At 58.5% G+C, this 12,590-nt stretch overlaps 1 protein-coding gene across 1 annotated transcript; it reads right to left on the reverse strand.

Annotated features, from left to right (window-relative positions):
• Positions 1–136: 136 nt before the first annotated feature.
• Positions 137–8,596, reverse strand: PLEKHG4 (pleckstrin homology and RhoGEF domain containing G4). The gene is made up of 22 exons (XM_004371651.2): positions 8,092–8,596; positions 7,814–7,909; positions 7,615–7,738; positions 7,440–7,533; positions 7,281–7,355; positions 7,085–7,201; positions 6,808–6,906; positions 6,561–6,709; positions 6,268–6,406; positions 6,056–6,172; positions 4,357–4,539; positions 3,601–4,103; positions 3,280–3,526; positions 2,425–2,514; positions 2,130–2,351; positions 1,867–2,037; positions 1,611–1,788; positions 1,110–1,226; positions 728–964; positions 527–642; positions 437–452; positions 137–354 (listed from the first exon to the last, which is right to left on the reverse strand). Exons 1-22 carry the CDS (start codon positions 8,594–8,596, stop codon positions 137–139), a joined length of 3,813 nt encoding a protein of 1,270 aa, XP_004371708.1.
• Between the last annotated feature and the right edge of the window lie 3,994 nt (positions 8,597–12,590).

The raw sequence follows: 12,590 nt of genomic DNA on the forward strand, positions 1-12,590 counted from the left end.
ACCAGTCTAGGATGCTCCACCAGGCTATAGCATGAAATATTAGCTCTAGCCTAATCCTAACCCACAGCTTGGGGCAGGGGCTGGAGAAGGGGACAGGAAAGGGGGATACGGGGCAAGGACCCAGGGATCCAGGTCCTCATTCAGGCAGTGCAGCCAGACTTTCCCAGAGAGGCGCTCTGTGGTCTGTCCAGTGGGGACAGATATCAGAAAGGGTAGTCAGCAGGGCTGTCCATGTCGGCGGGGAGGGCCCGGGGCCAGCCACACCCCGGTTATAGCAGATCCAGAGAGAGGGGGATGTTCCTTGGAACCACAGGCTGCTGGATCCGCTGTCCATCTTCAAGCCTGGGCTCAGACCTGTGGTGGCAGTTGGAGCATGAATGCCAGTTTCCTCAGCTCACGTGCTAAGTGGGGTCTCTGGGGAATAGCTCTGGCCCACCTGCCTCCAGCTCCACCTAAAGGAAAGGCAGCCAGAGACCCAGGTTGTGCTGGGGAGGGGCTGGTGGGTATAGGGCCAAAGGGCACTCACATAGGACAAGTCCTCGAGGCCCGTGCCCAGGGCCTGCCCTGACACACAGCTGCTGTCGGAGCCACTGGAGCCACTGGCTGATGGGCACTGCGACGAGACCTCTGAGTCCTCAGAAGCTAGGGAGGGAGACTGGGTGAGCTGTTGGCAGGGGAGGCCCAGACCCCAGGCCATGCCCTCCTGCCTGTTTAAGCCCAGACATACTCAAAGAGGGCTGGCTGCCCAGCTCTGCTTCAGCCTCCAGCGCTGCTTCCTCTGGGAAGTTGGTGGGATACAGGGGCCAGCGGAGGCCCAGAAGAGCTGGGTCTTTGTACAGGTGCAGGTTGAGGGGCCCCAGTACAGAAGAAGAGGCAAGGTCTCCAGGAAGGGAGTTGGAGGCCCCCAGGTAGGGGCTGTCATAGTTAAGCGGGGCCACAGCAATGGAGGCCCGAGAGCGAACTTCTGCATAAGAGGGAAGGTCTGGTGGGGACAGGCTAGAGCCCAGCCTGGCCTGAGGTCCCAAGGGGAGTTCCAGCTAGGGCTGACAGAGGCCCATATTGCCGCCCGAGCAGCTTTCCTCCCCCTACCCCTGGAGGCTGCCCACTACCTCGGCACTTGAGGACACAGTTGATGGTACGGTCATTGATAGCTTCCTCGCTGGGGGCAATGTCCCGGAAGGCCTTGTTCCCCACACCCATGGACACCATCTCAGCCATGCGTACCTCTGGGAGGAGAGTGGGCATGAGGCGGGGCCTGTCGACATCAGCCTTGCCCTTGGACCTCTATCCCCTCCCTTAAATGAATCTTTCCTGGACACCTAGCTGATTATCTCTCCTGTCCTCTGAGCCTTTCTGGTCCTGGGCTCTCTCCTCCCACCCTTCCCTTTTAAAGATGAGCCTGTTAATAGAGGTTACTGTTGTGTCCAGAGTCAGACATGGTGACAGGTGGACTGCCTGACTTTGAAGTTCTTTCCTCTGCTGGCTGCTACTGCTGGCCTCTTCTCCACACGGCCCCTGGAGGTACCTTCCCAAACTTTCCAGGGCCCCCGTGGGACAAGGTAAGCCCTCTGGGGAGGGGAAGGAGGGATGAAGTAGGGACAGGGACCCACCCTTATTGTGGACAGCCTGCCTCCAGAGCAGGCAAGAGATGTCAGTGGTCCAGGCCTGTTTAGTGGCCGAGCTGGTGGCCTGCAGCACAAAGGTGTCCCTGGCCTTACGACGGCGGAACCAGATCTCAAAGCGCAGGTTGCCATCCCCACAGCTCTCAGTCAGGCCCAGGTCTGCCATCTGTGTGGCCAGGGGAGAAGGGCTTGATGAGGCACAGGGGGGCAGAGGCAGGGCAGGGGCAGGGCTGGGCAGGCCTACCTTGAAGGAGCGCTTGTAGGTGAATGTGTCGATGCCTGTGGGCCCGCGGCGAGGCTTGCTGAAAAGGAGCAGCTCCTCAAAGAGGAAGACGCGGCGCAGGGACTTGTGGCGCCCAGCGTGGACCGTGAACTCATCTTGTCGCACTAGCTGCCCCTGCTCCTTGAGGTTAACCTGTCAAGGAGAGGCCCAGTGGGTGCCTGGCCCCTTCGGCCCCTTCCATCCACACCCACTGCACCTGCCCACTAAGGCCTGGGTCGACTCACGTCACAGCCCTGGATGGCGTCCATGGCCAGCAGGTCGTTGCCATGCCGCAGCTGGAAGCGCACAAGGCTCTGTGCCGCCCGCAGGGCACTAAGCTCCTGTACAGGTCCCCCGCAGGCCCGCGCCAGCTCCTGCAGCAGCAGCGCATACTTGCTCATGCGCTGGATGGGCTTTAGCAGGTAGGAGGCCAGGTCCAGGTGGTCCCCCAGCGCTTGCTGCTTATCCTGCCAAGTGAGTGGGAGGCCATCAAGAGGCTTCAGGGTATTCCCCATCCCCCACAGTCCCTAGCCTGCCTACCTTGAAGAACATGTGGCCATAGCTGGTCATCAGGGCGTCGGAGCAAGGCTTATTCTTGCTGTAGAGCGCATACATCCCAAACTGTACCCTCTGTGGGGACAGGCGGCTCAGTCTGGGTGCGAGGGGGCCAGTTCCCAAAGGCCAGCCCCCCAATGGGCCTAGCCACTCTCAGCTTGAGAGAACCAAGATGCCAACAGACACCTTGCAGGGAAGTCCCCCCAGATCTAAAGTGGGGGCAATCTGGCAAGAAAGAGCATGTACCAATGGGGGCTTGTCCAGAGGCTGTCGGGGGAAGAAGTCTCGTCTCCCCCTCAGACTCAGCCTCCCAGACTCAGCTCTGCTTCACTCACAGCTCTGAGAAAGTTCTCTGATCTCATCTCACCTCAGACTACTCTTCCCTTACTCTCCACACTCAGCTATGATGGCCTGTCTCTCCCTCAACCACGGGGGCTCTTTCCTTCCACGGGGCTTTGCACTTGCTGTTTCTTCTGAATGGAACGCTGTTACTCCAGGTTTTTGCACTACCTGGTTCTCCCTCCTCCCTCAGGCCTCAGCTCAAATATTCCCTCCTCAAAAATGCCTTCTCTAACTGCTCCCTAAAATGGGAACCACTGCCCCACCAGTCACGCACAATCACATCCTGGTTATTTTTCTCCTAGCCCTGGCCATAATCTGGAGTCATCTTTTTCATTTTTATATCCCTCCTGCTAAACTATAAGCACCCTGAGAAGCAGGGACCTTGTCCATCTTGTTCATAGCTGTACCCAGCACAGAGCCTGGCACCAAGCATGTGCCCAAAAGCTCACTGCTGAATGTGGCATAATCAGCTGCGGGCATGTGACCTGTGGGGCTTACATGGCGCAGGAAGGCATAGGCCACTCGGGGCGGGTGCCGGGTGCAGGCCTCCAGCTCCCGCAGGAAGAAATGGCGGTGGAAGTCCCGCAGCTTCTCCAAGTTGCCAAAAAGGCGGGCGCGCTGGCCACGGAGGCCCTGGGGCACATCAGGGCGATCCAACTCGGGGAAGTAGTTCTCCATGGTGTAGTCAAGGGCACGGACATACTCCCGCTCCGTGGCCACCATCTCTGCCAGCACCAGCTGTAGCCTACCAGGTAGGAGGAGTTAGGACCCAGGACTCCACCCTGCCACCTCCCTCCCTGCCCTACCCACTGCCTGCACCTGTTGGGGCTCCTAGGCTCAGAGGTGCCTGGTGGAGGCACAGTGGGGGATGACCCAGGCTGGGCACCACCTCCAGCCTCTGGTCGATGGCAGGCAGCTGCAGTGGTAGCATGGTGGCAGTGGTGGGCAGGCTCACTGAGGCTCTGCCCCAGATTCCGATCAAAGCTGTACGCCTTCCTTAGAGGAGGGATGGCATGTGCAGCGAGGACCCTGCTGACACACAGGCTGCTTCTGCTGCCCGTCGGTGGTGCCTTCAGTGCAGCCTCTAGCTTCTGGTCCAGGGCCAGCCAGGTGTCCTGGCACCGCGCCCAGGCCCAGCGGCACTCCTGGCGGATGCCCTCTGAGCCCAGCCCTGTGGCCAGAGCCCACATCTTTCGGAAGTGGGCAGGAGGCAGGTCAGGGTGCTTGGTCCAGTGCAGCTGCAGCTGCTGTAGCACGACCCCTGGGGGCTCCAGCTCCAGCTCTGCCAACACTCGCTGGCCCTCCTCAGCCAATGTCGAGGCCTGCAACACCAAGGCCAGACAGGCACTGAAGGCGGAGCCCACTGAGACCACAAGCCTTCTCCTCTGGCTACTCCTTACCCCCACAGGATGCCAACCCAAGCCGCATCCCCAAGGGTTGGATTTTGGAATCAGACTGAAAACAAGGAAAGAGAACAGGCCTGGAAGGGCTCCAGCCAAGACAGAGCTAGGGTAGGCAGCCACTCCTCTGGCCCCACTGATCACCTGGAGCCAGGGACAGGGACCCCTTACCCACCTGCTTGAAGAATCTCAACAGCCTCTCAGCATCTGCCAGCCGCTGGCGCCGCTGGGCCAAAGCCCTGGAGAATTCAGTCAGCTGGGCTTTCAGGGCCAGAAAGCGGGCCCCAGGGGAGCCCAGCTCAGCCGCCTCCCAGCCAGCCAGGGGCTGTAGAACCTTCTCCCCACGCCTGATCTGCTCCTGGGAACAGAGACTGGGCTCAGCAGGTCCAGGCCCATTGGTCCAACTCCCAAGCCCAGGTTTTTTCCACGGACATCAATATCTACATTGTCAAGTCCCTCCTGTAGTTGAAGAACTTCCCTCTACTCCTGGTCCTCTATCCCCACCCCCCACCCTTCCACCACCTTCTCTCTCCCTCCGCTCCTCTCCACAGCCAAACAGAATTGCCTATCTTCCTTGCTATCCCCACTTCACCTCCTCCATCAGCCACTCCAGCACCACTTCTCCTCCAACCCAGCACTTCTCAGGGCTCAACCCTCTCTCCAGGGCTCCCTGACACCTCCCCACTCTCCTGATTCTCCTCGTCCTCCTCTGGGGGTTCATCCTCCTGTTCCCCACACTCCCAGCCAAACCTGTGTGACTACATGCCCACATCCACAAAGTGACCCTTTCCAGCTCAGCCTCTCGTCTGACCTCCAGACCCAGTACAAGGGACTTCCCCTCATTCCCTCATAGCCATGTCAAAGGCACACCTGAGCCTGGACTCATGAATTTCCCACCCCCAGGAAGGCCTTGTCTCCTGGTCCTTCTTCTCAGGGAACAGCATTCATTCGTCCTTACAAACTCCCTCTCCCTTACCTCCCCACCCCATATGTATCTACCATCGAATCCCATCAACTTCTGAAGTCCGTCCCACTGCCACCATCCTGGCCAAAGCAAGCATCCTTTTCTGCCTGGACCATTGCAACTGTCCCTTCTCTGGACTCTCCACATCCATCCTCCAAGTCATTATCGACCCAGAAACTAGGGTACTCTTCCAAGAGATCTGATTATGTGACTTTCCTGCTTAAACCCTTCCACTGCTCTCAGGATACAAACTCCCCCTCCATAGGGCCCAGTGATCTGGCCACTGACCACTTCTTTAGCCTCATCTCTCCCCACTCTCCTTCTTCTGCTCTGTATCTCGACCTCACTGGCCTTCTTATGTCTCCTCAAGCATACCATGCTCCCTCCTGCCACAGGACCTTTGCACATGCTGTTTCCTCAGCCTGGAATGTCTCCCTATCCCTAAGCCTCTTCTGCCTGGTTGACCGCAACCTATCCTTTGGTTCGCAGCTCAGAAGTACTTTCTCAATGAGAATGTTCACACATTACGAAGAATGTAACCAATGTCACTGAACAACTTGTGTACAAACTATTGAATGGAAACCTAACATGCTGCGTAAACCTTCATCAAAAACACAATAAAATACTATTAAAAAAAAAAAGTATTTTCTCAAGGTAGCCCGCCCAGACACCCTGCTGGGTCAGGTCTTTGTTACATACTCAGGTAGAACTACCTGTGTTGCTTCTCTCTAGAACTCTTGCCTCAGTTTGCAAACACAGACATGATTGTGAACCTTTGATTACAGGTGATCTCCGGTGGACTATCAGTTCTAAAAGAGCAAGGGACGAACCTGCTTTCACCCATCTCTGCATTCCTAGTCCCTGGCACAGTGTGCCACCACCTGTGGAATGATCAAGTGACCAAATTCACCTGGGCAGCCTGGTCCAGCTCCTGAAAAGAACCTTGGGACTGGAGCAGCATGTCCAGTGAGGACTCCCCTGGCTCCTCCAGTGCTGGCCAGCCCACCTGCTGTAGCCACACTTCAATCTGGAGGGGCACAAACAGAGGAAGGTGAGAGCTGCTGTGGGTGGGACCAGGCTTGAGATCCGGGGTGAGCCCTGCCCTGGCCAGGTAGTTCCCACCTGGTGCAGTGCACCCTCCTGGGCCTCCAGCGCCTGTACCAACTCCAGAGCATGGACTCGCCGGTTGCTCTGCAGGGTCAGTTGGTGCAGCAGTCTATCCACATGGCCATACAGCTTGTCAGCGTCATCCACAGCCAACCTGGTGCAGGGCACATGGTCTTAAAGCCCTTGCTCCACCCTACTCTGTCCTGAAACCCACAGTCCAGGCTGGCTCTAGGCCAGCATCTGAATCCTTGGCATGGGATGCTGCGGGCTGCACTGGGGCAAGATCTGAGAGTTGGGCTGGCACCTACCTGTAGTCTGGGCTCAAGGTAACCTCTGGGACTTCCTGCTTCAACCATGCCAGCTCCAAGCCCCCCTGGCACTGCAGCCATGTCAGCCGTGGCGAGTCTAGCACCTGCTGCATCAGGACCCGTACCTGCCGTAGCAGCTGGCTGACTTCCTGGGGTTGAGGACAACAGGCAGGGCAGAGAATGTAGCCATGGCAGAGCAGAAGGGAAACAGGGAGCATTCTGGGAGATTTCAGGAGCAGACACTCACCCCAGACTCCATGGGCCAGGGTATCGCCTTCATGCTCTCAATGGCCCCCTGGAGCAGGGCACAAACCTCCTGGCAGCTCTGCAGTAGAGCTTCTAGATGCTGTGAACAGGGGACAGGCATGACCAGAGCAGTGCTCAGTGCTGGTCCCAGGCAGCCTGGATTCCAGGCCACTGCAGCCAGCTCTGCCCTGCTCAACCCAAACCAGGAGCAGCTCCTCCACTGGCCCAGGTGGCCTGCATACCCACCCCATGCCCCATGCCCCACCCACTGTACTGACCATCCGGAAGTCTAGCCAGGCCTGATGGCAATAAGGCAGGCCTCCTCCCAGCGAAGTGGGCAACACTGTGGTAGGGATGTGGGTCAGCAGGCTGTGATGAGAGGGCACGTGCTCCAGCTGCAAGAGAAGAAGGTGATGTGACCCAGGCCTGCTGGGAAGGCGCCCCACCCCCACCTTGGCCCACTTCACTCAGTACCTGCAGCCCGGAAGGCACTTCCTCTGGCATCCTTCCCATTAGCAGCACCTGGTGCACAGACCCTGCAGCTACTTCCTGCAAGAAATCTGAGCTCAGCCCTGCCCCAACACTGCAGGAAAGGAATAGGGGGTGGGGGGGTGGTTACAATGCTGTACTCACCTGCAGTTGGCTAAGCCCCCAGAAAAGGGAAGAGCTTGGGGAGCAAATGCGGGCATCCACTAGCACAGTCAGTCCCAGAGCCTGTACTTCGGGCCTAAAGGGGCGGACTTCATTCAGGATCTAATTCCAAGGCCCTGCCCCCTCCAGGTTCCATCTCCCAGCCCTCTCCCTCGACCTGGGAATGCTTCGCAGGTAGAGCAGGAGGCGGACAAGCTCATGGCTGCTGCACTTGGGGTGAAGCCAGGCTGGGCTGTGGGCGCACAGAAGCAGCACTGCCCGGCCTTCTGCATCCCGAGTCCCTGTGGGGGGGAGGCAGTAAACACCCACCCAATGGGGCTGCCCCATGTTCACCTCCCCTAGTCCCTCTCCACTACCTGGCAAGGTGGCCATGCCACTGGCCAGCAGCTCAAAAGCAAGGTCTTGGGCCAAGAGGCAGTCAGTGGACGTGGGGGGACAGGATCCGCTGGGATCTTGGGAAGGGAAATAGTTAAGTCTACATCAGGCCACCGACCCAGAGGCCTCGCCCCAAACCTGGGGAGAGGCTTGAATATGGGCTTTGGCATGAGTACGGTCAGAATCATCCGAAGTCTCATTACCCACCTCCAGGCACCCCTACTCCCTTCCCAGACTTCTCTGACCCCGCCTCACTTACCTGCCTCCGGCAGCTCTGATGCTGTCTCTGACAAAGGGTCTCCAAGGTCCACAGGGTCACTGTCCAACTCCTCAAGGCCCAGGCTGACTGCCACCACCCCGCCTGGGTCCCCTGCCAAGTCTCCCCCTTGGCTGTCACTCCCACCCTCTACCAGGCTGAGGTGGAATGACATGGGGCATAGGAGGCTCTCCACTCCAGAAGAGGCTGGGTCCTCTGACTGGGCTGAGGAACCTTCTGATGTGCCCTTCTTGCCATTCCCTGACCCATCTGCAGCCATCAGTTCTGGGGGTGACTGAAACTCCCCAGACAGCAGGCTGCCCTGTAACCCTTCACCCTTAGGTTCCCCTGCTGGTGGTTTTGGAGTTCTGGGATCCTTAACCTCCGTGTGGGGGGTGGGCTCCTCCTCATCCCAGGCATCCATGAAACTGCACACAGCAAATCTCCAGTCAGTGGCGTGGACCTGAAAGTCCGGGGACTCATCCCTCTCCTCCAGGGGCCTTTCCATCAACCCTTCCCTAAGAGTGAGCCTGCTCAGGACCAAGTTTAAGAGGAGCTGAACCCTCGGGGTGAATTAAGGCCCCGGCTCATCCAGGAACCGAGTTGAAGATGGTCGGGTAGGCCTCAGTGGGCAACGAAGGTAGACGCAGGAGGCACCACTCTAGCGTGGGGGCGCAGAGGGCACTGAAGCTGCTACGGTTCAGACCTGGGGAGGAGGAACCGCGTCAGAAGTCTCCCTTCTGCTCAGGCCCCGCCGTCCGCGCTCACGTGAGCGTGTTCCGGTGGAAGTTCACAGCGGGACCACGCACTCCCGGCCACGCTTGGCAGGCGTATGCTCCGTGGGATGATCACGGACCTGGGCACGGCGCTGCCTCGCACTCGTGCTCCCTCCGGCTGTGCTCGGCCCTCGCCTCCGCCCGGGAATCCGCGCGCGGCCTCGCTCGCCAGCCAGCCACGCTTAAGGCCGGCTGGACTCGCCGCGGCGAACCGCGAAAAGCGAGCCCTCGAACGTACCGTACCGCCGCGGCCTCGACGGCAGGTATAGCGCGGCCCACCCGGCGTCCAAGGGCGCCGCCTCCTGGCCGCGGAGGAAGGGACGCAAGGCCGCAGATACGCCGAGCCGCGCCGCCCCCTGGAGGCTGGAGGACAGAGCCGCAGTCAGTCCCGACGGCCGACGCCAGTGGCCTCAGAGTACCCGAGGCGCCGACTCTCGCAGCGCCCCTGCTTGCCACCCCCTTCGCCCCCAGGGGCCCAGATGGCTTGGCTCCACCTCCCCGCGGGGCCAGCCGACTTTCCACGCCCAACCTCGGTTTTTCTGTTGCCGGTAAGGGGCAGCGACCAACGGCCGGTGTTCCGCCCGGGCCCACTCCCGGGCCCTGGCGAAGGCGCTGGAAGTGGTCGTCGCTGAGGAAGGCAGTGGAGGGTCGCGCGAGGGTGAGTGAGCTTCTGGGTCCGCCCAGGATGGGGGGAAGGAGCTTGCAGGGGCTTCTGCTCTTGAATGCACACAGGGAAAGGCTATTATGGTGGACTTGGGAGGTCAGCTGCCTTGCCCACTGTGCCAGGGCAGCCTGCCAGCCTCCCTCAGGGAGACAAGGACTGGCTAAAAACCCCTTTTTCCTCACAGCCCCGAAATCTGACCCAAAGAAGAAAGTGTGGGCCCAAGGTTCCAGGGAAGTCCGTAGAATTAGACTCCCAGAGTCCAGACCTGCTGCTTGGGGCTGCAGGGAGTCGGTAGGTGCATCTTCATGGAGGGTGGGGGTTACTGCAGCCCCTCCCCCATCTTCCTTCCAGTCCCCAGGCACCAGGTTGTCTATTCTTTGTGAATAGACAGGTTGAATGAGCCCATGATGGGATGGGGGCTGAGGGAGGGGCAGGGAAGCCTCTGAGGTGGGAGCTGACCCAGGCCTGCCAGAATCCACCAGGCCCAACCCTCCACCTCCAACTATTCCCTCACTCTTTCATCACCACCACCCAAAGCCCAGCTAAAGAGGCTGGTGTTGAGGTAGGGGGTCCTAGAGCCAGAGAGACTAGCCCAGGTCTGGCTCCTCCACTTACCTGCTAGGGGAGCTCCAGCAATGCTCTTCTCTTTGAACCTCACTTTCCTCACCTATAAAAAAAAGAAAGTCATTATTTTCTCCTGGGTTTGCCACAAGAATATGTCAAATGTCTGGCTGCTCACTGCCGGCGCTGGGCTGTGCTCATGCTCTGCCCTTCATTTTGCCCTCAGTCAAGCGGTCCTGTACTGGTGAAAGTCACTTGGATAAATGACCTGTGAGATCACTCCCAGCTCTAAGGTTTAGGGGCCCTTTGGGGCATGTGGGCCTGGCCTGACTCTCCCCAAAATTTGTGGGAAGATGGTGGGAAGGTTGGCTGTGTGGCCAAGAGAAGGCACTGTGCCCCACAGAATGTCCAGGCCTCGACAGGAGGAGGTGACAGTGGTGGTAACATCTTCCTTGGCTCTAAGACAAGTGCCTCCATCATGAGCCCACGGAGGCTGCTGGAGGAGGGAACTTGAGCATCTGGAGCAGACACAGTGAGGCCAACAGCAGTCCTCCCGCACCCATCCCAGCTGCCATGTCAGCATAGAGTCCAGACTCCCAGACAAGCTACTGAGGAGCCTCCTTCGTGAGCTGGTCTGGCTTCGAGAAAGGAACCTTGGGGTTGTCCTGTCCCAACCTAACCCCCAGCCTGACTGTCCTCACCCTCCTTTAAGCTACAATGAGCAGCTGGACCAACCTTGGCCCCTCCCCAACTCTGTCTCACGGCCGCCCCCACTGAGTCACTATCTCCTGCTGCCTCCCTCCCCTCTGCTGCCCACTGTCTCTGCCTACCCCCACCCACCAACCAGGCCCCCTGGAGCCCTAAGAGCTGGCAGGCACACACACCCCTCCCAATGTTAGAGGCAAAGAAGAGACCTCAAGCCACAGGCCATAGCTGATCCAGGCATCCCTGCACACAGGCAGACAGGTTCAGGGACAGGCACAGAGACACTGAGACAGAGGCAGGGTCCAAAAACCAAAAGAAATTAAACCCTTTGCCATCGAGTCGATTCCGACTCATAGCGACTCTATAGGACAGAGTGGAACTGCCCCGTAGGGTTTCCAAGGAGTGACTGCCCTGGTTTATGCTTCCTGAAAACAGAGACTGTGTGTTGTCCATGTCTCTACTTGAGCACCCAGCACAGGGCCTGGCACAGAATAAATTCTCAGGGGTGCCTGAGACTGGTCATCCTCCCCCTGCCCTCTTGAGGCTCCCATCTGTGAGCTGAGATGTAAAGCAGAGTCGCAAATGGAGGCAGTTTCAGAGGCAGAGCTGCAGGATGCACAGCACCGGGATAGCAAAACTACAAATAGCAATGGGGACAGACAGGCTGAGGCCGGGTGGGGAACACGAGGGGACTGGGCCTGGAGCCGGCCCGGCCAGCCGACCACAGCAGGCTCTGTGGGCTGAGCTTGCAGGACTGAGCAGTGACTCATGGGGCCCATCTCTGTGGCTCTCCTGGCAGCAGAATCAATACACAGCAGCCTTTTCCACTGAGATCATACAAGGGGGACAAGCCTCCCTCCCCTACTTCTTCCCCAAACCTCCCTCAGCCTTCCTGTTCCTGCCATCATTAATCAGTCAAAAATAAAATGGGGGCTCTGTGCCTCAGTAGGCCTGGTGATGAGACTTCTGATCCGCTTGCCTCAGCCCAAACCTTGTATACCCCTTTGCAGTACAGCCCCAAATAGTGAGGGAAACAAATACCCTAAACTTTCCAGCTCTCTTACCTTTGGCCTGACTCAAACCCAGACTCCTCATTATGGCATTTAAGGCTATCCAGAGGCAATACAGCCTTCCTGTCTAGCTCCCATACTGGATTGGCAAAATGTTACCTGATTACAATTTTGTGTCACAGTTTTCTCCTGGAATGCCCACGCCCACCCCCCAGGTCAAAATCCTTCCACCTTCAAGGCCTGGATGCAGCACCACCTTCTTCACCAAGTCTTCCCCAGTCATCCCAACTAGGGGAGACAGCTCCGCTATCTCCTATCAGCTCGGGCAGTACCGAAGGCCATTTCTCCTATCCTGCCCAATCAGGTGGTGACCCATGGATGAGCTTTTGACTTACTCACTGTCCTGTCTCCCAGAAGCCCATGCTTATTTGCTTCCTTCCCCAGTCTGCTCGGTTCTGATCAGCCCTATTTGCCCAGCAGTCTCCCGGTGATTCTTACACTAAAGTCAGAATGACAGTCTGCCCCCTCCAGCACCACCACCCTCCCAGCTCCAACCTCTTCATGTTCCCTGGGCTCCTAGAGCAACCTCCCAACAGGTCTTCTATAGCTAGCCAGGCTTTCTACCAAAGCTATCCTCCACCTGGGGTTTTGTACATTTTCCACCTGGCACCAGCTACACTTAAGCTCCCTAAAGCACATTACTGCCATCACCACTCCATAGCTAACAGTCCTCCCAAGCCAGCTCCCTGCCACCTCCAGAACTCAGCAGTAGGTCCTAGAACTCAG

This window comes from Trichechus manatus, unplaced genomic scaffold, assembly GCF_000243295.1.
Source record: "Trichechus manatus latirostris isolate Lorelei unplaced genomic scaffold, TriManLat1.0 scaffold00014, whole genome shotgun sequence".
In the NCBI taxonomy this organism is placed as follows: domain Eukaryota; kingdom Metazoa; phylum Chordata; class Mammalia; order Sirenia; family Trichechidae; genus Trichechus; species Trichechus manatus.